The sequence below is a fragment of the Orcinus orca genome, chromosome 8, assembly GCF_937001465.1.
Source record: "Orcinus orca chromosome 8, mOrcOrc1.1, whole genome shotgun sequence".
Taxonomy (NCBI): domain Eukaryota; kingdom Metazoa; phylum Chordata; class Mammalia; order Artiodactyla; family Delphinidae; genus Orcinus; species Orcinus orca.
In genome coordinates, this window is record NC_064566.1 from 12,722,447 (window position 1) to 12,748,634 (window position 26,188).

The window sequence follows — 26,188 nt, forward strand, 5'->3', positions numbered from 1 at the left end:
CATTTCTGTTAATAATAGAGTTTATGGCACACGGAGTTTCATATTGACCATTCTTACCAAGTTTATTGCTATGATTTTTGTGATCTAAGAAAGCTCATTTGTTCTACAGAGCCGCCCATCAGTGAACACATTCTAGGTAACAGAATTAACCTAATTTACCTCAACCTAATAATACTTTTATTTTCTACTAGAACACAGTATATATTATAGAAAATTCTAACATTTCTTTTTTTTAATTTTATTTATTTATTTATCTATTTTTGGCTGTGGTGGGTTTTCGTTTCTGTGCAAGGGCTTTAGTTGCGGCGAGCGGGGGCCACTCTTCATCGCGGTGCGCAGGCCTCTCACTGTCGCGGCCTCTCTTGTTGCGGAGCACAGGCTCCAGACGCGCAGGCTCAGTAGTTGTGGCTCACGGGCCTAGTTGCTCCACGGCACTTACATTTCTTTTAATCTTCACAGCTCTTTCCAATTTTGTACCTAAAAACAAAGATAGTCCTGCATTATTTTTTAATATAATCGGCTCATCATTAACCCTAAGCCACAAGAATATACCTTCCTGTGTCTGCACAGAACTCCAACATCAAAAGACATTTATTGTTCAAATGACTTATGCCAGTTTCTAGAGACTAAAAGTAGGTATTTCTTCCAGTAAATGAGGCTTCATGGTTTAAATGAACTTCCATGAAACACACAAGGTCAAATAATGTGGTATAATAAAGAGTATATCTGATCTTTTTCCCCTATTCCTGGCATAGAGATTATAGAACCCTTGTAGTTTCCTGAGTGAAAGAAGTCTTTGTTATGCTAATAAGGTGACTCTTGGCAGGGGGGCCCTTAGATAGCTTCAGGATAGGGCTAGTCCCCAGGAAGACCCACCCTGTGATGGTGAATATAGGGTTAGAACTTTGGGCCAGAAGGACAGGGCAGGGGGCTTGAGATTGAGTTCAGTCACAGTCACAGTGGCCAGTGAGTCAATCAACCATGCCTATGTAATCAAGTCCCAGTAAAAACTGGACACCAAGGCTGAATAGAGCTTCCTGGTTGGAGAACACATTAATGTGTTGGGAGGGTGACATGAGGACTCCACAGAGAGACAGCATGGGAGCTCTGTGCTCCCTCCCACACCTCACCTTGTATCTTTTTTTTTAAATAAATATTTGGCTGCGCTGGGTCTTAGTTGTGGTATGTGGAATCCTCATTGCCGCGTTCAGGATCTTTTAGTTGCAGCATGTGGGATCCAGCTCCCTGATCAGGATTGAACCTGGGCCCCCTGCATTGGGAACGCAGAGTCCCAACCACTGGACCACCAGGGAAGTCCCTCACCTTGTGTCCTTTATAATAAAACTGGAATCATAAGTATAGTGCTTTCCTGAGTTCTGTGAATGCTTCTAGAGAATTCAAAAATGTGAGGAGGTCGTGGGAACCCCTGATATTATAGCCAGAAAGAAGTGTGAGTGGCATGGGGACCTCATGTGGAGCTGGCTTCTGTAGTAAGGGCAGTCTTGTGTGGGACTGAGCCCTTAAACCTGATTGTTACCTCCTGGGGCTTATCCCCAGAATTGAATTGATCAAAGTACACCCAGTTGGGAGTGAGACAATAATGACTGTTGACCTAAAAAATATATACTGCCAGGGGCTTCCCTGGTGGCGCAGTGGTTGAGAGTCCGCCTGCTGATGCAGGGGACACGGGTTCGTGCCCCGGTCTGGGAAGATCCCACATGCCGCGGAGCGGCTGGGCCCGTGAGCCATGGCCGCTGAGCCTGCGCGTCCGGAGCCTGTGCTCCGCAACGGGAGAGGCCACAACAGTGAGAGGCCCGCGTAATGCAAAAAAATATATATATATATACTGCCAGTTATTTCTCCAGCAAAGATAGATTTATTCGGAATCATCAGACAATTGCAATCCAGGGTCTTGCAACCAAGGCATGCCATGTGCAAGTCCCCCCAGGGCAAGGGAAGGAGCGAGGAAGGGGGGGGGAGTTGGGAGAGCTATAGTAAACAAAGCACTTGGCTTTTCATTGGCTGAGTCCTTGCTAGGAAAGAAGAGTTTTCTTCCTATTGAGCTCTGCTATCATCCCAGGGCATGAGAGCTCCCAGTCCTAGTCTCCCAAGACTATTTAACTGAGTTTTCCTTTTTTTTTTTTTTTTTTTACATTTATTTATTTTTGGCTGCGTTGGGTTTTCTCTAGTTGTGGCGAGCGGGGGCTACTCTTCATTGCGGTGAGCCAATTCTTATTGCGGTGGCTTCTCTTGTTGCAGAGCACGGGCTCTAGGCACACGGACTTCAGTAGTTGTGGCATGCAGACTCAGTAGTTGTGGCTCGCGGGCTCTAGAGTGCAGGCTCAGTAGTTGTGGCGCATGGGCTTAGTTGCTCCGCGGCATGTGGGATCTTCCCAGACCAGGGCTCGAACCGGTGTCCCCTGCATTGGCAGGCGGATTCTTCACCACTGCGCCACCAGGGAAGTCTGAGGTTTCAGTTTATTAATTTCTTACATGATAAAATTTAGATGAATTAACACACACAACCCTAAAACTTCATTCTACACTGCTGAAGCTGGGATTTCTGTGGACAGTCTTCCTCTGCAGCATATCTCATGTTGAAGTTCCAAAAGCCAGAGCTTTAATATGGATTAGGAAGGTTGGCTTTTGAAATTAACATCAAATACAGAGTAAAGACATCGCCCACCAGTCGTGATTATAACTAAATATATTTGAAAATGCATGTTTATTTAAATGATTGTTCTTCCCAGGTTTCACTTGTCAAATGTAAGCTCTGATAATTTGATTTTACTAATTCCAGAGCTGTTTAGGTCCCCGGCAATCAAAGAGCAGGCCTAATTTTTCTTTAAAGGGAGTGACTGACCATGTTTACTCACCCTGTGTGGAGACGTAAAAAAAAAAAAAGCCAGATAAGTAGTTTAGGTTTTATAGTCTACACAGTTCTCTGTCACATATTCTTTTTTTTAATTGATTACTTATTGAAGTATAATAGATTTACAATGTTGTGTTAATTACTGCTACACAGCAAAGTGATTCAGTTATACATACATACATATATATAAACATACATATACACAATCCTTTTTTTACTCTTTACCATCATGGTTTATCACAGGATTTTTTTTTTTTTTTTTGGCTGTGTTGGATCTTCGTTGCAGTGCACAGCCTTCCCATTGCAGTGGCTTCTCTTGTTATGGAGCACAGGCTCTAGGTGCAAGGGCTTCAGTAGTTGAAGCACACGGGCTCAGTTGTTGCAGCACGCTGTCCCCAGAGCACACGGGCTTCAGTAGTTGCAGCATGTGGGCTCAGTAGCCGTGGCACATGGGCTTAGCTGCTCCACGGAATGTGGGATCTTCCCGAACCAGGGCTTGGACCCATGTCCCCTGCATTGGCAGGTGGATTCTTAACCACGGCACCACCAGGGCAGTCCTCTGTCAGACATTCTTTTGTTTTGTTTGTTCAACCCTTTAAAAGGTAGGCCTGGGATTTCCCCAGTGGTACAGTGGTTAAGACACCATGCTTCCACTACAGGGGCGTGTGTTCAATCCCTGGTTGGGGGAAGTAAGATCCCACATGCCATGCTGCACAGCCAAAAAAAAAATTTTTTTAATAAATAAATAAAAAGCAGGCGTAATTTAGCCATGATTTGTCCATTCTTGGTTCAGATCCTAATACCTTCTCTGAGGCCAAAAACAGTAAAACATGTCTCTAAAGCCAGTGGTTCTCAACCCTGGCTAAGCATTAAAATAAAGAGCTTTTTAAAATAAAATTGATATGAGCCCTGCACTCTCAGCCCTGATTCAGATTCTTATATTGCTTTAATACCCTCCAGATGGTTCTCTAAACAGCTGGGGTCGAGAACCCTGGCTACAAACATTAAGAGCTACCTCCAAAAATATAAATTTCCCCCAAGGAAAACAGCCTTTCACATTTCTATGCATTGTGGTTTAGCTCATAATCTCACTTGTTTACAGCCAGTTTTATAATAGGATCTGGACTTTCATGTAAACAAAATGCTCATTAGTAGTAATAATAGCTACTATAGAATAATTGCTTATTTTGTTCCTGGTTGCATTACAAAGAGCTTAAAACTATGATGTAATTTAAACTTCACAACAACTCTATGGATACTATCACTAACATTTTACAGTTGCAGAAACAAGTTTAGGGATGTTAAGAAACTTGTGAGAGGGCTTCCCTGGTGGCACAGTGGTTAAGAATCTGCCTGCCAATGCAGGAGGCATGGGTTCGAGCCCTGGTCCGGGAAGATCCCACATGCCGCGGAGCAGCTAAGCCGTGCACCCCAACTACTGAGCCTGTGCTCTAGAACCCAAGAGCCACAACTACTGAGCCCGCACGCCTAGAGCCCATGCTCTGCAACAAGTGAAGCCACCGCAATGAGAAGCCTGCGCACCACAACTAGAGAAAGCCCGTGTGCAGCAACGAAGACCCAACACAGCCAAAAATAAATGAAATAAATTTGTTTTAAAAAAAGAAACTTGTCATAGCAATCACATCTGGAAGGTGCTGGGGTTGAGTTTTGAATCCAGATGTTTGGCTTCAAAACTCCTATGTACAACTACTGTGTATCAACTACTTCTTTTAATAAATAAATCAAAAAAAGAAAGGAAGAGAGAAAGAAATCATTGGTGACAGCTTCAAAACAGCATATTCTCCCCTGCTTCTAGCTGTTAATTTTTCAGAAGTCTTGGGAGTCTAATCTCAAACCACTCTAATCCAGATATTCCTCCCATAGGTAAGAAAAGGAAAGAACTCTTGCTACTTATTTCTAGTTTGTATATATTCAAGCACTATATTCATTCAAAAACTGAGTGCTTGTGTTCCAGAAAGTGCATTTCAATACTGGGAACAAAATAGACAAGTCACTGCTTTCATGGCTTTTGCACTCAGCAACCAATTTAAGGGTTCATCTATAAATGAGGAATATGATCTATAAATTAGGAATAATGATATCTACCCTATAAAGTTGTGAGAATCAAATGCAATTCTACATATAAAGTCCTTAGACGGTACCTGACACATAGTAAGTGGTCAATAAATGTTACATATTATTAGCATGCTCTAGCAAGAACTGAGTGAGCGCTGGGAATATAAAAATATATACCACTGGGGACCTCCCTGGCTGTCCAGTGGTTAAGTCTCTGAGCTTCCAATGTAGGGGGCGTGGGTTCAATCCCTGGTGGGAGGTGCGGCCAAAAATATACCACTGGATTTCTTAAACTCAATTTAGAAGTGGGAGACGAGTATCAACGGTAAGTCAAGTTGCTAGGGAGGGGCTCAGCATTGAGATAAAAGGTTCAGAGATGTTATGCCTGCAACGGGTCTTGAGGAAGGAAAATAATTTTGCCACACGATGCCGTAGTTTTTCCAACTAGTGTGAAGGAATAAAGGTGAGAGAACCGCTCCGAGTGCCTGGCTCCAGAATGGGACAGGGGAGAGGAGAGTGCTAAAGGAAGATAAATCTATGAAAGCGGCCACGTTGGGAAGGCTCCTGTATCCCATCACAATTTAGGCTCTACCCTCGTATGCACTATGTCGTGATATTTTTCCACTTGATAAGCCACACGATGAGACGTCATCTTTGTGCCCCAAGAAAAACTTCACAAAACCATAAAAGACCTACTATTTTACCTAATGGTCAATGTTATATCCAAAGTAAGCCACAATAATCAGGGCGAAACTTGGGAAAGGGCCTGGAAAGCAGCACAGCTTCCTGGACGACAAACGACAAGAAACACATAGGCAAGAACGGGTACAAAATGGAGGACAAGACGGTAGAGAAAAGACTCCGCAAAAACCGCATGGGTGGAGCCTGACGTAATTGGAAGCAAGTCTAAACTCACATCCTTCCGTACTATTCGCTTGACTCTAACCCTTTTTCCTTGTCCATTGGCTACCGGGTTCTTCAATGTGTCAAAACAGCCAATCGTCTAGCCCCGTGGGTAAAGTCCTCCTTCCCCCCCGGGGGAGGAGCCAGAAGAGTGTACGGGGCCCAAGGCGCTTGCGCGGGCGCACGCTCCGCCGGTTAAAAGCGGATCCTTCTAGGAGGCGGTGTCGCAGTGTATGAATATTGATTACGCAGCGTCGCGCCGAACGCCCGCCCCTCTAGGTTGCCCGACGCTCGCAGCTCGCGTTCGGGCTCGCAATGGGGAAGAAGTCCCGGGCGGTACCCGGCCGTAGGCCTATCCTGCAGCTCTCTCCGCCAGGTCCGCGGAGCAGCACGCCGGGACGGGACCCAGATCCGGAACCCGACACCGAGCCGGACTCGGCGGCGGCGGCGGCGGCGCCCAGCCAGCCAGCCCCGGCGACGCCGACGACAACGACCGCGGTCACTGCCGCCGCGGCTCCGGACGACTCACCTTCAGAAGGTAAGCGTGCGCGAGGGGCCGCGGCGCCTAGGTGGGGCGTCCGAAACTCGAGCTCGGGGCTCGCGGCCTAGGCCTCTCGGGCGAGTCCTAGGAGGAAGAGAAACCCGGGCGGGCGGCGTCCGCATCCGAGGCCTGTTGCGTGCGGCCTGCGGTGAGGAAGGCTGTGAGCCCAAAGCTGCGGAAGGGGCGGCGGAGCCGTGTGCGCCCGGCCGGAGCCGACCCAGAGGCGCCATCTCTGGTGCAGGGATTGGCCCAGGCGCCCAGTCTGCTCAACGTCTATTCTTGGCTTTGAATAACTTACGGGGTAAATGTGAGAGTATGCGTTTCCGCGTCCTAGGTTTGGTGACCGTGGAACCTGCCGTTTCCTACACGGCATCGGCTTTTCCTTTTCGTTTTTGTTGAAATTGAGAGAGACCCTTTAGAAGTGAGCATACCATTTTTATTATGCCAGCTAAAATGTAAGTAACCCCTAGTTGGCAGGTTTCCCAAAAATCCCTGGAGAGGTGGTGTTTGTGGGTTCCCAAGTACTTGTGTTTATCCCTAGAATGGTACTTGGGTTAAGAATAACCGGACTGGGCTATACTGCAGGGGCCAGACGCCGGAAAAGCCCCGACCATTTCAGGTTTAAAAAACAAAAAAAAATCACGTTGGGTGGCTCTTGCGAAAAAAATGCTCTAGTTGTGCTTTTCGTAAAAGCCTTCTGGTAGCCTGGAGAAGATTTATTCTGTGTGTGTGTTTTAACTTTGGATTCTTTCAGATGTAATTTTTATATACGGTGTTTAAATTCTTAATGTTAAAGCCACTAGGCAGATGGAAGATTCTAGTTATACTGGTTTTCTTTATTTGGGTTAGTGATGAGTTACAGCTACCCTGTTTTTAAATTGATGAAATCTAGACTTGAGAAGTCACAGATTGTTTTGTCACCTGTATAGTTTTTTCTGTGTTCCGTCGTCTGACTGTAGTTTTCTTTTGTTTGCTTTTTTAAATTCAGATGAACAGGAGGTGGTGGTGGAGGTTCCTAGAGTTCAGAATCCTCCCAAACCAGTCATGACCACCAGGCCCACTGCCGTTAAAGCAACAGGTATAGTTTTTTTTTTTTCATCTTTTCTACATTAGGATCAAACCGTGTTTGTATATAGTGTTTTGATGAATGTTTCAGTGTTGCTAATTTATATTCCTCCCATAAAATGGAAATTTTAAATCTTTGTGAGGGCTTGTTGGTATATATACTTTAACCAATGTAAAAGAAATTTTTTTTATTTATTTATTTATGGCTGCGTTGGGTCTTCATTGCTGCGCACGGGCTTTCTCTAGCTGCAGGGAGCGGGGGCTCCTCTTCGTTGTGGTGCACAGGCCTCTCACTGCGGTGCCTTCTCTTGTTGCGGAGCACGGGCTCTAGGCACGCGGGCTTCGGTAGTTGTGGTGCGTGGGCTCTAGAGCGCAGGCTCAGTAGTTGTGGCACACGGGCTTAGTTGCTCTGCGGCATGTGGGATCTTCCCAGACCGGGACTGAAACCCATGTCCCCTGCATTGGCAGGCGGATTCTTAACCGCTGCGACACCAGGGAAGTCCCTTAACCAATGTAAAATTTGCTGTTCCCTTTTCTCTGTACCCAAATTACTTTGTACTACTTTTTCTACTGATGCTTTTGTAACTAGTTTTCTAGCTCCCCATTATCTTGGCATTCTTTAGGGACACCAACAGTGTCTTTTCATTGTGTTATTTCTCTAACACACAGCTTTGATTGGTACCTAGCAAATGTTTGTGCAGCTGAAAATTGCTCTTATTGATTATTTTTTAAGCATGAAGGAATATTTGCAGTGATGGTTTTGTAGACAAACCTGGGTTCAAATCACCACTCTAGCATTCATACTAAAACCTCAGGACATCATTTATCTGTAAAATAGATCTTACAGCCCTAATTATTTTGATGATTAAATTGAACAATATATATAAGTTTCTAACACAGCAAGTGCCAAGAATGTTAGTTTTCTCTACTCTTTATGTATCTTGAAAGATTAAAATATGTTTTGATACTAAATATTCTATAATTGGTAGTAATTTTATTCTTCTGAATTTGCAGGACTTTTTGTACTATGTGACACCTGAAATAATAGATGCTTGTTCCCCCCTACCCCGTATTTGCCACTTAAAAAAAAAGTATGGGTTGGAAAAGGTAAAACTACATTGTGAGAGAAATTCCAGAACTAGGAAATAGCATTTTGTATTTGTAAACTACATATATTATTTCATTTGGGTCTTCTAAGGATTATGTGCAATGGATAGAATTTAAATGTTCTACGAGAAATTTCCTTGGTTGCAGTGTCAGTCAGCACTTCAGACCTTTATGTGCCTTGTGAACAGAACTGTTTTCATTCTGTTCAGCTTCATACTGCGGCGTAAGAATATATCAGCTTTACACTCCATCCCTCCCCACTGCCGTTGGCAACCACAGGTCTGTTCTCTATGTCAGTGAGTCTGTTTCTGTTTCGTAGGTAGGTTCATTTGTGTCATATTTTGGATTCCACATATAGGTGATATCATGTAGTGTTTGTCTCTTTCTGACTTGCTTCACTTAGTATGATGGTCTCTAGTTCCGTCCATGTTGCTGCAAATGGCATTATTTCTTTTTTTTTTTTTTTATTGCGGTGCGCGGGCCCCTCACCGCTGCGGCTTTTCCTGTCGCGGAGCACAGGCTCCGGGCGCACAGGCCTGGCGGCCATGGCTCATGGGCCCAGCTGCTCTGTGGCATGCGGCATCCTCCTGGACCGGGGCGCGAACCTGCGTCCCCTGCATCGGCGGGCGGACCCTCTACCACTGCGCCACCAGGGAAGCCCCCTTTTTTTTTTTTTTTTTTTTTTTTTTTTTTTTTTTTTTAAATAGCTGAGTGGTATTGCATTGTATATATGTGCCACATTTTCTTTATCCATTCTTCTGTCAGTGGACATTTAGGTTTTTCAGATACTCTGTTTCTTCTTGACTCAGTTTTGGTTATTTGCATCTTTCTAGGAATTTGTCTATTTTAACAAAGTTGTCTATTTGTTGCTATAATTAGTTCAGAATATTCTCTCATAATCTGTAAGGTCAGTTATGAAGTCCATTCTTTCATTTCTGGCTTTGGTAATTTGTGTCTTGTCTCTTATTTTTTTTGGTTAATATAGCTAAGTTTTGTCAATTTTGTTGGCCTTTTCCTAGCATCAAATTTGGTTTCATTGATTATCTCTATTAATTTTTTTGTGTCATTGGTTTCTGCTTTTAATATTTATCATTTCTTTCCTTCTATTTGCTTTATAATTGTTTGCTCATTTTTTTCTAGTTTCCTATGGTGAACGCTTGAGTTGTTGGGTTGAGATACCGCTTTTCTTTTTTGACTTAAGGCAATAAATTCTCCTCTAAGCAAAAAAAAAAGAAAAAAAAGAATATATCAGCTTTATTCATTTCTTACTTACTAGTTGGTATACGCATAGGAAAAAGTTTAACGAAAACAAAAGGGAAGCAATTTTCCATTATTATTTGCATGGCTTTGTGAAACTGTAGATACTCAAGAATTGATATATATATGTATATATTTTTTAAATTAATTTATTTTATTTATTTTTGGCTGCGTTGGGTCTTCTTTGCTGTACCCGGGCTTTCTGTAGTTGTGGCGAGCAGGGGCTACTCTTTGTTGCAGTACACGGGCTTCTCATTGCAGTGGCTTCTCTTCTGATGCATGGGCTCTAGAGCGCAGGCTCAGTAGTTGTGGCGTACGGGCTTAGTTGCTCCACGGCACGTGGGATCTTCCCGGACCAGGGGTTGAACCCGTGTTCCCTGCATTGGCAGATGGATTCTTAACCACTGCGCCACCAGGGAAGTCCCTTGATATATTTTTTTAAAGATGATTTTAGTTAAAGAATTTACTTTTATCACTATAAACATGCTGAATTTCTTTGCACAAAAATGAAATTTAAATGAAATTTTAAGTTATTAAAATATGCTTTTATAATATAGTAGAGAAGCATATGTAGTATTTTTATGCTAACAGATATTATGGTAAATGCATTTGAAATTATCTAAGGGAAAATTTAGAATAAGTTCTGTTAAATTAGGCCAACAGACTACCATGATAGTCAACAGTATTTAAGCATCTTCTAGAAAAGGGTATTTAATGTGGTTCCATAGATGAGTGTCAGACATCTGTGAATCCCCTGAAATTGCACACTCAAGTGTGTCTTCCTGAGAGAAGGTCCACAGCTTTTATCATTTTGATTGTTAATAGCTTTCTGTGACCAAAAGAGTTAAAAATCACTGTTCAGTGTTATGAGGAAATAGTTTCTAAGGGGCATAAGGCACAGTTACTGTTTGAAGCTTATCAGGAAAGTAAAGTATATATCTAAGAAATAAATAATTTACTGCCCGATATCATTAGTTAATTTGCAAATTGTGTGGCACCATCCATTAGAGGTAAGCATATTGAGGTTTGAGGAGTCAGTACTCCTCAAAAAAGACTGCTAAGGACTGGCTCTGAAGATTGGCCTTGTTTCCTCTGGCTTCATTTAGCAACAGCTTCTCAGTAGTAGTCTAGAAGCCTGGTCCTGTGAAGCTTTTGGCTTTCTAAGATTATGCAATTTTGTATAGTATTGTGAGATTTTTTTTTAGTGTTATTCTAAATGCATGCCTGTTTTTATTAATGTATAGAATAAATTTTCAGAGATGTAATTAGAACTTGTTTCATGACTTGATTTTATCTTTTATTCCTTTAGAGTTACCTTTTGTCCCCTTAACATCATTTTATGTAATCCCATAATGGTCTGATTAATCATAAAGTGATATTGCATCTGGCACTGTGCTGGAATTTGCTTTTCCCGTCCCCTGTTTGACAGCATTTGAGTTGTTTACAGTTTTTGGTTATTTAAATGAGGCTCTTAAAAGCTTTGTGCAAAACAATTTTTGTAATTATTTCTTAGGGTTATATTCTCAGAGATGAGATTATCTAGCTATAAGAAACTTTGAGAGTTTTGTAGTTCTTGGTATATGTTACCAGATTGTTCTTAAATATTGTATCAGTTTATGGTGTCGCTAACAGTATTAAGTATGTGTCTTTCCCCCAAATGCTGCGTTTAATCGTTTTCATTTACTTTGCTATTTAATTGTCATTATGTTATCAGGAGTTTGGAAGAGGTTTTAAGTGTGTAATATGAAAAGCTCTGAGTTGAAGAGAAAAAGACTAGGTGGAGCCTTGGCTAAACCTTTTTTTAAAAAATAAATTTATTTATTTTATTTATTTATTTTTGGCTGCATTGGGTCTTCGTTGCTGCCCGCTGTCTTTCTCTAGTTGCGGGGAGCGGGGGGTTATGCTTTGTTGCGGTGCGCTGGCTTCTGACTGCGGTGGCTTCTCTTGTTGCAGAGCACGGGCTCTAGGCGCACAGGCCCAGTAGTTGTGGCACACGGGCTTAGTTGCTCTGCGGCGTGTGGGATCTTCCCGGACCAGGGTTTGAACCCGGGTCCCCTGCATTGGCAGGCGGATTCTTAACCACTGCGCCACCAGGGAAGCCCTTGGCTAAACCTATTGCCCTAGAGACCCACTCTGAGCCTGGGGAATTACCCCTGCTTGGGAATTTTGTAGTCAAAATTCCACACGGCTCACCTGGTTGGAATCTTTTACCAAAAGATACAGAATTAAAGAACTAAGGCCAGTGATTATTGTCTCTCAACTAAGAAGTGTGTTTATATAAAAATATAAATTTCCCATCCTCCGCCTTCCCTGAAAAACCCATCAGTGCTAAATACTAAAATGCAGATTTTTTCTGTACAGAAATGTCTTATGTAGTTCTATCTTTATCTCTTGTTCAGAAAATGTGGAAAATTGACTGGTATGACCCCACCCCCAAAATGAGATATAATATATTTGGTAACTGGAAAATGGAGATACTGTGAAATATCCATTTAAGAATCTTCCTAATCAGTTTAAAATAATATTTTGGAAATTGATAGTGTAACAACTTAGCTATATACTAAAAAAATAATGAAGGTGAAATTTATGTGGCTAAAACAATGAATGTGAACTTTTGTATGATAAATGAAGCAATTTGTGTTCATGTTTAGGTGAATCCATGAATTTGTTTACAGAATTATGACAGAGAAAACTAGGTTTTACCTCCTGATAAATCTGTTCAGTTACCAAGGCACTGGAAAATTTAGTCTTATTAATAGCTGCATAGTCTAGCTAGACTTAAATATTTCATATACCTATTATAATAAAATGATATATGAAGAGGGTATATATGCTCACTTAATTGTAACATTAGAGTAGCCATAGGTGATACAAAAGGAAATGGCATAAGCATTGATCAACTAGTAAAAAAGTGTATAATTTCAGTTTTTTTTAAGAAGGAAATTGCATTGCAGCATCACAGAGGCCATACCTAATACCATTTGAGTGGGAATTTTGGTTTTAGCTGGGTTTTTGTTTAGCTGGGTATTTGTTGCTAACCTAGCATGTTAGGTTCTGTTTTAATTTGTCACTTCTTTTTTGAGGAAAAAAAATCATTGAAAAAGAGCTTTGTTTTTCACTTTGAAAATCTCCTTGTTTCATTTACTAAACCCTAATTGGTTTACTTGTTTGAGATGGACACGTAAAACAACAAATTCTAAAATCAGGATATACTATGTGTTATTTTGACAGAGGGAGTATGAGGTTGAATAATTGAGCATATATTTTGAAAAGGATGTCAAGTTGCTATGCAGATTGATTTTATTAGCTCTAAGTGCATAGTCAGTTTGTACCTCTTTTTGGTAGTTCATTGAAGACTTTTTTGAGGTTCTACAAGTAAACTAAATGGCTAAAGAATCATATTTTCTCTTGGATACTTCCTAGGACTTTTTGACATTGTTATAAACGTTGCTTACCTTTTTGTTTCCAGGAGGTCTGTGCTTACTTGGTGCATATGCTGACAGTGATGATGAAGAGAGTGATGTTTCAGAAAAACCAGCACAGTCTAAGGAAGCAAATGGAAACCAGTCAGCTGATATTGATAGTACATTGGCCAACTTCCTAGCGGTTAGTGGTGTTTTTGTTTGGGTTTTTAGTTATTGAACACTTTGGGATCGGAATTTCAAGTGGTTAGCCTACTTGTCAATCTATGTCTGTCTCTCCTTTTTTTTTAGTCTCTCCCCATCTCCTCTTTTTGTGACAGTTGTAATGAGAAAAATGGGGAAGAGGAGGGTTTTTTTTGTTTTGTTTTGTTTTGTTTTTTCAGTATGCGGGCCTCTCACTGTTGTGGCCTCTCCCGTTGCTCCGGACACGCAGGCTCAGCGGCCATGGCTCACGGGCCCAGCCACTCCGCAGCATGTGGGACCTTCCCGGACCGGGGCGCGAACCCGTGTCCCCTGCATCGCCAGGCGGACTCTCAACCACTGCGCCACCAGGGAAGCCCAAGAGGAGGGTTTTGACTTGGGAAGCTGAGACTTAAGCTTCTCAAGTCAAAACCCTGTGTGTGGGGGATTTTTTTTTTTTTTTAAAGTGATGGCCATTTTTCTGGTTTAATGTGATTAATGAATTTGTCACTATTTTCATTCTAAAGGAGATTGATGCTATAACAGCTCCTCAGCCTGTAGCTCCTGTAGGAGCTTCTGCTCCACCTCCAACTCCACCTCGGCCAGAGCCAAAGGAATCAACATCTGCCCTTTCTTCCACTACCCCAAATGGGACAGACTCAACCCAGACTGCAGGGTGGCAGTATGATACTCAGTGTTCACTGGCAGGAGGTAAACTTGATCCTTTGAGTTTTAAAGAAATCTAAAGTGTAGTTCTTAAAGGTGTTCTAGGCATTGAGGTTCCCAAAGGTGAAAGCCTGTGTGCTTTAGCCCCAGACTTTAGAATTCTGGTTTCTTAAATACAGTATTTAGAAAATGAGAACGGCTAGGGTATATTTTTTTCTACTGAAAGATAATTGTTTGCCTTTTAACCAGTAGCAGATTATGCTCGGTAAATAATAAAAGCCATTATTTTAAAAATATTTTGGGATTCAGAATACATTTTTCAACTATCAAACTGCTTTTTTAAACCATGTTTGCAAAGATGACCGAGGAGGGGGGAGTGGCCCCCCCAGGGAACATTTGACAGTGTTTGGATTTCTGGCTGTCAGTCACAGCAGAGGGTGGTAGTGGGTGGTGAGAGGAGGGTTTACTGCATCGACTGGGGAGAGGCAAGGATGCTGGTGAACACTACATCGGACTGCCTCCACAACAGAGAAGTGCCCTGCCCAGTTGTTAACAGTGCTGTGTTAGGTTGTTATAGCTTTAGAGTTGACTTGAGATAGAAGGTCAGAGTTGTGTGGGAATATGTGCTTCTTAAAATTTGTTTCATTTTCTTCTAGTTGGAATTGAGATGGGAGATTGGCAGGAGGTCTGGGATGAGAACACAGGATGCTATTATTATTGGAACACACAAACAAATGAAGTGACTTGGGAATTACCCCAGTATCTTGCCACCCAGGTGCAGGGATTACAACATTACCAGCCCAGGTAAGAATAGACTTGAAAAAAAAGTTACTAGAAGGAAATCAGAGTCTTATCTTTTGCTGATAATATTTGCCTTCTGTTTCTCTTGCTAAGTATATTTTTTTTAGTTCCGTAACAGGTGCTGAAGCTAGTTTTGTGGTAAATACAGACATGTATACTAAGGAGAAAAATATTTCAGTTTCCAGTAGTAAAAGTGCACCAGTCATAACCAAGCGAGAAGTTAAAAAGGTCAGTGTTACAACTTACCTCATCTGCTTATTTTCACATCTAAAGAACTTGAATGTTACTCTGTCACAGGTATATAAGCCTTCTGTTAATATTTTACAGCATAGATGTGAAACAGTATACATTTTGTTTCTTAAAGTTTTACATAATCTGTGTCTGTTTATTATATGGCATTTATAGCAGTTACCCAGTTCAGTGGTGCTTTTGGAGCTTCAGGGTGCAATAGAGGCTCCTTGAGTCATTGTGAAGGACATGGGAGCAGCCAAGCAGGCAACGCTTCGGGTCCCCTTCTCTGCTTCAGAATAGTTGTATTTTGGGATTCCACCTTTTTTTTTTTTAAATATAAAGATTGGCTACCTTAAAAACTGCTACTAATAAAACTTGACCATTTTTGTAATCTCATCAGTAAGAAAAGTAAGTTGTACTCTACAGAGAGAATGTGTTGAATTTTAATTTATCTTGAATTTTTGAACGATGACGGAGTTGTATCAAAAAATGCTTTTACAGGGCTTCCCTGGTGGCGCAGTGGTTGAGAGTCCGCCTGCCGATGCAGGGGACACGGACGGGTTCGTGCCCCGGTCCGGTAAGATCCCACATGCCGTGGAGCGGCTGGGCCCGTGAGCCATGGCCGCTGAGCCTGTGCGTCCGGAGCCTGTGCCCTGCAATGGGAGAGGCCACAACAGTGAGAGGCCCGCGCCGCAAAAAAAAAAAAATGCTTTTACAGAATAAGTTCACCTTTACACCTGTAAGAGGGAGGTAGAATAAATATCCCAGTGGAGGAGGTAGACACTTTAAATGAAATCACACATTTCATTTTAGAAATATTTCACTTTCCTCTGAATCACCTTCACAGCATATTTAAGTTATCTCATCATACAGAAGAGGAAGGTGAAGATTTATCCAGTCATGTGTTGAACTGGCAAGATTCTGATCTTATTTAAATCTGCCTCTGTTTCTTACTAGTCTGCCTTTTGATGTACAGAGAATAGAAGAAAAGATATGTTCGAGTCCCACCCAGAACTGTAATACTGCCTTCCTAAAGTAGCAGTGTTTCCATTATACATGTGTAAAGAAAATGGTACAAACATGTACACTAATCTGATGGGAGTCAGTGGTTTTTAAGAATATCCAGTGACTGAAAATTATGGTCGTTTTTATTTTTATTTTTATTTATTTATTTATTTATTTTTGTGGTGCGCGGGCCTCTCACTGTTGTGGCCTCTCGCGTTGCGGAGCACAGGCTCCGGACGTGCAGGCTCAGCGGCCATGGCTCACGGGCCCAGCCGCTCCGCGGCATGTGGGATCTTCCCGGACCGGGGCACGAACCCATGTCCCCTGCATCGGCAGGCGGACTCTCAACCACTGCACCACCAGGGAAGCCCTATGGTCGTTTTTAACACGAACAATTAAATGTACTGTATATTTAGGTGAGATTTCTTTGAAAGTTAAGCAAAATTATTTTATTCTTTATAGGAAGTGAATGAAGGAATTCAAGCTCTCTCAAATAATGAGGAGGAGAAGAAAGGGGTGGCAGCATCACTGCTTGCTCCTTTATTGCCTGAGGGAATAAAAGAGGAAGAAGAGAGATGGAGAAGAAAAGTAATTTGTAAAGAGGTAGAGCCAGTTTCAGAAGAGAAAGAAACAAGTACAACAGAAGAAGCAACAATAGTAAAGCCACACGAAAGTCTATTGGACGGTGTGGAAGACCCTACTCAGGAGGATATTTGCAGTGTTGTTCAGTCTGGAGAAAGTGAAGAGGAAGAAGAACAAGATACCCTGGAGCTGGAGCTGGTTTTGGAAAGGAAAAAAGTAAGTGTTTGAAGTTCTGTTAGATGTATTTTCTTCCTTCGGAACTGTCATACTCTGGGATTGCTGTGCTCAGTTTACAGCCATCGTTGGGATTTTGTTTTTCTTATCCTTTCACCTAGATATGCTTATGTAATAAAAACTTGAACTATGGAGTTGTAGTTCTTTTGGTCCCTGATGATGCTTTTGGTAGTTGACAACCAATAAAGACTAACGTTGTTATGATTTAAGGATAGATACAGTAAGTAATGTATATCTTTGGTTTAGCTTCTTAACAAACAAACATTGCGAATTCTTGTGATAATTTGGTTTTTAACCCAATAGTTAAAGTACAAGTTGACTTCCAATGATCACCTGTGGTATTGTGTGTATAGTTAAGTGGACCTTATGGGAATTCCCTAGCAGTCCAGTGGTTAGGACTTGGCGCTTTCACTGCCTGGGCCTGGGTTCCATCCCTGGTCAGGGAACTGAAATTCCACAGACTTCTATGCGGCCAAAAAAAAAAAGGAAAAAGAAAAGTGGGCCTTGTGGGAAGATAACAGGAGAGTTTAAGAGGAACCCATTATTTCATGTGCTTTCCTTCTAAGATAAATGGTCCACAGGAAACTTTCTGATTGAGAAGTTGATTTTTACTTATTTTCTGCCCTGATTTTTCTTGGAACAGTTTTATCTACTGCTGCCTTGAGTATATACGAAGCAAAGTCTTAACAGGTGTTATAGCAGTAAATCACTTTGAAGCTTCCCGCTTTTGAAAAATTTGAAGCTATAGAGAGGGACCAGCGAAAGTTGAGCTTTATCCTTTGTGTACATGTATTAGAAAATTTGTTCATGGATCTTTAGAACCTATACCCTTTAAATCAGTATTTGTTAACTGTAATCATGAGTAAACATTTATTGAGTAACAGTAGAATTTGGAGCATAATGATCAATCCTGATGTAAAAATGTATTAAAAAATACTTATTGTCCTCAGAGGATTTAAATTCCAAAAACACATGGCTGTCATTCTTGCTACTCACACAGATAAATGTTGGTAAACAGTTAATTCCTGTTCGTCGTAGGCAGAGCTGCGAGCCTTGGAGGAAGGAGATGGTAGTGTGTCAGGGTCTAGTCCGTGTTCTGATATCAGCCAGCCAGCATCTCAAGATGGAATGCGTAGACTTATGTCTAAAAGAGGAAAATGGAAGATGTTTGTTCGAGCTACCAGTCCAGAATCTACCAGCCGGAGTTCTAGCAAAACTGGACGAGAGACTCCAGAAAATGGAGAAAGTGGTAATTTGTGCTTTAATTAAACTTGAGAGTTGAAAGATGTAGAGGAGAAATCCCTCTTACCCTTTTCTGTTTTCTCTTCAGCAAATAGAAGGATATAGCACTTTTACCCTTTTAGGAAATGCGGGGAAGGAAACTTCTGCCTTTTCCTGCTCCACCTCTGGTGGAGCAGTAAGAAATTGAGAGGCTAGAATCCATCGGGCTGTGTATTCACTACTGATTCGGAATAATTTCTCCCTCAAAAACAAAAAATGAGATTGGGTCTCTCCCTCCCTTTTCTTTTTATCACTCACTACAGTAATTGTCATGATAATCTGCATAAAGACCGTGGATTCTCTTTACCTCTCTATTACCAGTTGGTAAACACGGCAGGCAAGGCCCACCTCTGGCAAACCCAGCCTCATTTTCCCTCTCTGTGTACAAGTTGTCCAGCCTTTGGTTTGGTGTGTAGATAGTCTGGTACTGTCATGAGGACCCAAGTCATCTTCAGGGTAATATAGAGGAGAACCTGCTGCATTTTTGCAGTCTGTTACCAGAACTAACTAATTTTAATCACCAAACCTTAGTTGAGTGTACCAAGCAGAAGGTACCTTATAGGTTACAGTTTAAAAATAACAAGTAAACAAAAACAGGTAATAAATAAATGCAAACATCCTTGAATTTTTCTTTCCAATCAACCATATAGAAGAATATGAAGTAGAATTCTAAAGGTGCCCCTCCCCCCTTCGTCTTTTCACTGTTTTCATGCCCTACCCTGAGGTCCGTTTTCTTTATTTTTTTATCTACATATATTCTTCTAGACCTTTTCCTCTTTTTTTAATATACGTTGGTGGTTGTGTGTGTGTGTGTGTGTAATGTGCATATGTAAATTTTACCATAGGTGAGATTAACCATATGGATTGTTAGACATACTTTTTTGTTTAACAAGGTCTTGAAAATTGTTTTTAACTACTGAGTAGTATAGATGTCTTCATTTAACTCTTTCCCCATTGATGGACATTTGTGTCCTTGTTTCACTCTTAGAAGTAATATTACATTCATTTTATCCCAAAAAAGTATAAATACTAGCCATTCAAATATCCATCAAACGAGTAGTGGATAAATTGTGATGTATTCTTCCAATTGAATACTAAGCAGCAGTAAAAAAATGAATGATCCATTGCTATATGCAGTAACATGGATTAATGTCAGGAACAATAATGTTGAATTTAAAAAGCCACAGAAGAATGCATATGTTAGTGCTCCATGTATATAAGTTGAAAAATAAGCAGAAATATTGTGCTTAAAGATCTATCCATGATGAAAGTAGAGGCATTTACCAACACCATCAGGGTGTGTCTGGTGTGAACATGTTGGGGGAGAGGCACAGGGAGCTTCGAGGTGTTATTAATAGTCTTCTGTTAAGCTGGGTTGTAGTTACTTGAGTGCTCATGTTGTTTTTTAAATATATTATACTCATTAGTTAATGATACTATGCAATTAAAATAATGCTGTAGTAAACATCTTGGTACATCTATCTTTATGCAGATTTTAGTACCATTATAGTATAGATTCCCAGTGGTATATTGCTAGGTCAAGGGGTATATGCATTTTCATTTGATAGATCCTGCCTAACTGCCCTCCAAAATAATCAAGTCTTAGAGCTCTAGCAGTGCTTAAAATTGTTAAATTCTTAAACCTGCCATCAACTGTAAGATGTCTAATATACCAATGAACTATAAACTAGTAAGTGAGAGAGTAGAAAGATTTGGTTTTAGACAACATGAAAATGCAGAAGGAATATTAATGATCAAATAAAAAGAACAAGGCCATTGTATGAAAAGATTAAGTACTTAATACAAAATTTTAGGCTAATGAAAGCTGTTGAGAGTGATATTAAAGTCACATTTCTTCTCTAGATCAAATATTAACCAGCGTTAAGAAAAGGTACTCAAATTTGTTTTTTTGTTTGTTTTTAGTCTGTGATGGACTAAAAACAGTCTGTGATGGACTGAAAACAGTTTAGTCTGTGATGGATTTACATTGTATATGTTTGGTAAGCAGGTGTTAAGCAAACATAACAAAGAGTTCATATCTTTTAGTCCATTTAAGTATGTGGTAAACCTACCTATTCTTTTTTGGAGATTCCCACTACCAGCAGACAGCACCAACCAGAAGAGTAGGTAGGTCCAATAAAGGCTGTCTACAGGTGTTAACCGGTTCAGGAAGGGAGTTATTTGGTAGTTTAATATGCTGCTCTGGTCTTGAAAGCCTTTTTTTAAAAAATAAATTTATTTGTTTTTATTTTTCGGCTGCGTTGGGTCTTCATTGCTGCGCATGGGCTTTCTTTAATTGCGGTGCACGGGCTTCTCATTGCAGTGGCTTCTCTTGTTGTGGAGCACGGGCTATAGGCACATGGGCTTCAGTAGTTGTGGCACATGGGCTCAGTAGTTGTGGCTCGCGGACTCTAGAGGGCAGGCTCAGTAGTTGCGGCGCACAGGCTTAGTTGTTCCGCAGCATGTGGGATCTTCGCGGACCAGGGCTTGAACCCGTGTCCCCTGCGTTGGCAGGAGGATTCTTAACCACTGCACCACCAGGGAAGCCCTGAAAGCCTTTTTATCAAAACCCATTTGATAAAGAACCGTTAGATATTCTAGCTTTTGTAAATAATTGAAGCCATGATTTTCTGGAAGAGAAGATTAGAAAAGATTAATAGATGAAGGAGGAAGGGAAAGCAGAAACTTCTTGGTAATGTGGTAAAACAAAGTAAATCATGTATATAGACACATTTTAAGAAAGGTGATTATAGGGGCTTCCCTGATGGTGCAGTGGTTAAGAATCTGCCTGCCAATGCAGGGGACGCAGGTTCGAGCCCTGCTCCGGGAAGATCCCACATGCTGTGGAACAACTAAGCCCGTGCACCCCAACTGCTGAGCCTGCGTGCTGCCACTACAGAAGCCCGCAGTCCTAGAGCTCGTGCTCCACAACAAGAGAGGCCACCGCAATGAGAAGCCTGCACACCACAATGAAGAGTGGCACCCGCTCGCCACAATTAGAGAAAGCCCGTGTGCAGCAATGAAGACCCAATGCAGCCAAAAATAAATAAATAAAATAAATTTATTTAAAAAAAAAGAAAGGTGATTATAAAGGATTAAATTTTTTGGCTCTTTAGAGACAGTAGGTTGATAAGTCACTAGGGCTTCCTTAACATGTAAGGAGAAAACAGGCAAAGGAGAGCACTAATAACTTTCAGATATTTGCTACGGGGTAAGAAAATGTATTTGGGGCTCTATTAGTATTGGTCCTTTTTTTTTTAATTTTATTTTTTTTATTGAAGTATAGTTGATTTACAATGTGCCAATCTGTCCTGTACAGCTAAGTGACTCATTTATACACATATAGACATCCTTTTTTTTATATTTTTTCATTATGGTTTATCAGAGGATATTGAATATAGTTCCCTGTGCTATAGAGTAGGACCTCGTTGTTTACAGTCCTTTTGATTTAATTTCACATATTTTCTTTTTTAGCAATTGGTGCTGAAAATTCAGAAAAAGTAGATGAAAATTCGGACAAAGAGATGGAAGTAGAAGAATCTCCAGAAAAGATTAAAGTACAAACAGCACCTAAAGTAGAAGAAGAACAGGACTTGAAAGTATGTATATTACTTAATGCAATTTGACAAATAAGTATTTTTAAATTGGCGAACCATTTTAAATAGGCCAACTACTTTCTTTTAGCAAGTAGTAAAAAGTAATCTTTACTATCTCCAAATATAAATCATTTATTTGGTTAGGTGAAAAGGTTATATTTAAGGCTGAAATAAGGAGCTATGAGACTGACTTGATGTAGAGAAATTATCTAAAAATAAATTCTAAATGCTTAATTACTTATAAGTAAGTCTCCATTGGAAAGCAGTAGCTTATCAACTATAGGCTTCTCTAGTTTGGAAGTACTAAAGAGACTCAAGTTACAAATTTAATTCCTGTATGAACTACTTGTCCTTACACAAAGGCATATTTGTTTCCAATTTCATTTCTGTTGCTAATGTCATGAGAAGAATTGGACCAAGTAAGTGTGTGGCTCTTAAAGTGTGATCTGTTGGAAAAACCACTTAGCATATTCTTTTGACTTGAAAGAGTTTGTCCACTCACCAGTTAGTGTACAGCCGTGTAGATGGGACTGGGAGAATTAATTTTGTTCAGTGTGGGGCTAGTGTAAGCAATTAGTAATGGATAAATGATGGCTTGGACAATATGGGGGGTTACGTCATTTAGGACCTATTTTCAACTTCCATATCGTATTAGAGTAGATAGTGCGTCTAATTTCTCTTGACCTTGTCTCATTATTTAACACTTTGTTATGTGAATTATTTTACTGTAAATTAGGGTTTTATCTTGTACATAACTAGTTGCGGTATGTGAGAAAGGCTGTTTATAGGCAGACCCATTTTTCTAGTATCTGCAACAATAAATGAAAGATTTTACATAATAAAATTTTGCTGACTCTGTTTTTATTTTTCCTTTTTTTTCTTTCTTGCATTACAGTTTCAGATTGGAGAACTGGCAAATACCCTGACAAGTAAATTTGAATTCTTAGGCATTAATAGGCAGTCCATCTCCAACTTTCATGTGCTGCTTTTACAGACTGAGGTAATTTAGCCATTTTTAGTATAAATAGTCAGTGTTTGAATGAAATGCTGTGTGTGTGAGGAATCTGTCTTATTTATGTTTCAATCCTAAATTTAAATTTTTAATCTTGATGTATATTTGAACCACCAACCCAGGAAATAAAACTATGTATTAGCCAAAGCAAAACATAATTATGGAAATAAATACTGAGAGTTTGTGTATGATGATGATACTTAACCCCCTTGAATTGGCATATATTCTGTTTTTCTAAGAAATTAAAATTCTGTTCATAGTGATGATGAGACCACATAATGTTGAAAGTACTTTGTAAGTGTTAAAGCATTATAGACTTTTTTGGCGGGGCACGGGCAGGGGTGGCACTCAGCTTTTGGGATCTTAGTTCCCCCACCAGGGATCACACCCGGGCCCACGGCAGTGAAAGCGAGGAGTCCTAACCACTGGGTCGCCAGGGAATTCCCTACAGGTCTACTTAAAAAGAGAAGTTCTGGAATCCTATTTGTAACCTGTGTACTTTACAATAAATAGGATTAGGTAAGGAATTCCTGTAGGAAGCTCACTGATTTCCTTGAGAACTAAACCTTTAATTTTGATTAATAACATTACTTAATTGAATGAACTATCCACCCAAAAAATAAAGTTACTGGGGAACCATCTTAATATAGTCCAAAGGGAAAAACAAAACTACTGCTACTCATTTTCACAGATGTTGGAGATTTGACAGTACTGGGGTCCAGTCTCATTTTTGAGAACTCTGAAGAGCAAACAAGATTTTTAGGCTGGGATTTCTTTTCCCGTTTGGTCTAGTCTGCTGCCAGAGTATACATCATGGACCAGAAGACTTAAGTTCCTTTTACCTCTGCCTCCTGACATAATAATAAGTCTTTAACTTACTGCTTTTTTATTTTAGACACGGATTGCAGACTGGCGGGAAGGGGCTCTTAATGGAAACTACCTTAAACGAAAACTTCAGGATGCAGCAGAACAACTAAAACAGTATGAAATAAACGCCACTCCTAAAGGCTGGTCCTGCCACTGGGACAGGTACGCACTCTTCTCCCCTTTTCACCTTTCACCTTTGACATCTCAGACTTGATTTGTGATCACCACCACCTGACGACCTGACAGCCTTTCTGGAGACTGAGAGCAGCTGCGTTAGCGGTGCTGGGCAGGCAGAGCACCCCGAGCACTTGCAGAGTTTGGGCCAGCCACACGTTGGAGAAACAAAAAGCAATGTCTAAAGTGTTCCATGTAACGGATTTTTTCCCAAGATTGGACAAAGCTGGTTTTTACTCCAGAGTGTTGTTGCACGGAGTAGGGCGGGCTTGGGGGTTAAGCGCATGCGAGAGCTCTGTGCGCTTTACAGGACCTCTGGAAGCAACTACTCCTGATTAACCTCGGTGAAGTTAAGGAAAACTTCGTGGCTGAAGATGTGAATGAAGAACAAGATTACTATCTTCTGCCAGCAGGTCAGATGAAAACATTTCTTTTTATATTTGGCTTTTCTTGATTTTTTTTTCGTTATTTGAAATCTTTGCTCTTTTATTTTTCAGCTCCCAGATCCTCTCCCTCTCTTTAGCTTTCACTGTGTTTGGTATCAAGAGTATGAAATGTGAATTCCACGGTTCAAGAGGGGAAGAGTCACCTTTCGCAAACTTCGTTCTCTTCTTTGGAAGGGAAATTAGTGTTCTAGGAGATTGAGTCCCTTTGCTAATGAAACTTGAAACCCTGTTAAGCATTGGCAAAAAAAAAAAAAAAAAAAAAAAAAGATGTGAGAGGTGTTTTTCTAAGTCATCTGTTGGAGTGAGAGGGCTCAGGGCTGTATTCACAGAGCTGCTGGCAGTGCAAATAGCTTTGAATTATCCTTGGTTCTCCATCCTCAATTGTCAAAGCTCTTTGTTGCCTTTGTGAATAGCAGTCCATTAAGAAGAGGTTCGTCCCTGTGAGAGCAGACTGCTGTCCTGGGACAGGACCAAATGGAAGTGTCTTTGTAGGAGAATGGGTCTTAAAACATGTGTTTTCTTTCTTGTAATTTAGGGATCATAGACGATATTTCTATGTAAACGAACAGTCGGGCGAGTCTCAGTGGGAGTTCCCAGATGGTGAGGAGGAAGAGGAAGAAAGCCAAGCACAAGAAAGTAGAGACGAGACTCTTCCTAAACAGACCTTGAAAGACAAAACTGGCACTGACTCAAATTCTACAGACTCTTCCGAGAATTCCACAGGTGGGACAATTTACCTTATATTAATTGGAGAGAAATTATTTTAGAGGAAAAAGAAGACTTGTATTAACATGTAAAAGAAAATAATTTGAATCATAATCACATAAATTTCTAATTAAAAAGTAATGGCTTGCCCTAAGGAAAAGAAAAAAAGAATGCAGGGCTTATATTGAAGAAAATTAAGGTAGTGACTAGTTGGAAGTAAGCATAGTATTGATACCAGCCAGACTCTGCTAAAAAGTAAAATTATGAGCCGGTGTATTTTTTTTTTTTTTTTTTTTTTTTGCGGTACGCAGGCCTCTCACTGCTGTGGCCTCTCCCGCTGCGGAGCACAGGCTCCAGACGCGCAGGTTCAGCAGCCATGGCTCACGGGCCCAGCCCCTCCGGGGCATGTGGGATCTTCCCGGACCGGGGCACGAACCCGTGTTCCCTACATCGGCAGGCGAACTCTCAACCACTGCGCCACCAGGGAAGCCCGAGCCGGTGTATTTTGATTTTAAAAGATTGTCCTATAACTATTCTGTCATGCCACAGACGAAGCTGTGGATTTCCAATAACAGGAATTCTAATTAATGCTAAGGAACCAGTTATTTAAATTGTCGATATTTATGTGGAGTAATAAGAGATTTGTTCTGCCTTTCTGTAGAGCACTTACTCTGCTGATTTTGCAACCTCATTTTTACACTTCACTAATCTCGTAGGAAGTATGGTTGTTACAAACCAAAATGATCTGAATAAATGCTGTGAAACTAGGACCATACTTGTTTCAGAGAAGCAAAATAACTGATCATTGCAAATCATCAATATTCTCGTATAAAACAATTAAGATGGCTCAATCCAGTTAAAGTACTCTTAGGGAACTTCAGTTTGGTTACGTAATTTTTTTTTTTGCGGTGTGCGGGCCTCTCACTGTTGTGGCCTCTCCCGTTGCGGAGCACAGGCTCCAGACGCTCAGGCTCAGCGGCCATGGCTCACAGCCCAGCCGCTCCGCGGCATATGGGATCCCCCCGGATGGGGTTACGAACCCGCGTCCCCTGCATCGGCAGGCGGACCCTCAACCACTGTGCCACCAGGGAAGCCCTGGTTATATAAATTTAAAAAAGAAAAAAAAGGCTTTCACATTTCACAGTTTTTCATTTACTCTGAGAAT

The 26,188-nt window shown here is 40.9% G+C and overlaps 1 protein-coding gene and 1 long non-coding RNA gene across 3 annotated transcripts in view; one reads left to right on the plus strand and one right to left on the minus strand.

Moving 5' to 3' along the window:
* Nucleotides 1-36: 36 nt before the first annotated feature.
* LOC125965211 (uncharacterized) lies at nt 37-6,670 on the minus strand. The gene is made up of 2 exons (XR_007478859.1): nt 6,381-6,670; nt 37-477 (listed from the first exon to the last, which is right to left on the minus strand). It is a non-coding gene; the product is annotated as an uncharacterized LOC125965211 (long non-coding RNA).
* Nucleotides 6,098-26,188, plus strand: part of FNBP4 (formin binding protein 4) — a 38,523-nt gene continuing 18,432 nt past the window's right edge. Inside the window, exons 1-12 of one of the 2 annotated variants that reach the window (XR_007478856.1) lie at nt 6,098-6,389; nt 7,381-7,470; nt 13,291-13,427; nt 13,951-14,134; nt 14,746-14,893; nt 14,998-15,118; nt 16,589-16,924; nt 17,981-18,191; nt 21,698-21,822; nt 22,715-22,819; nt 23,727-23,860; nt 24,854-25,041. Coding sequence is in view for 1 of the 2 variants with exons in the window: in XM_004264112.4 (XP_004264160.2) it covers nt 6,167-6,389; nt 7,381-7,470; nt 13,291-13,427; nt 13,951-14,134; nt 14,746-14,893; nt 14,998-15,118; nt 16,589-16,924; nt 17,981-18,191; nt 21,698-21,822; nt 22,715-22,819; nt 23,727-23,860; nt 24,854-25,041 (2,002 nt within the window). In the remaining variant the exon portion in view is untranslated. The remainder of the gene's footprint in view (nt 6,390-7,380; nt 7,471-13,290; nt 13,428-13,950; nt 14,135-14,745; nt 14,894-14,997; nt 15,119-16,588; nt 16,925-17,980; nt 18,192-21,697; nt 21,823-22,714; nt 22,820-23,726; nt 23,861-24,853; nt 25,042-26,188) is intronic. The other variant, XM_004264112.4, reaches the window with a different exon arrangement.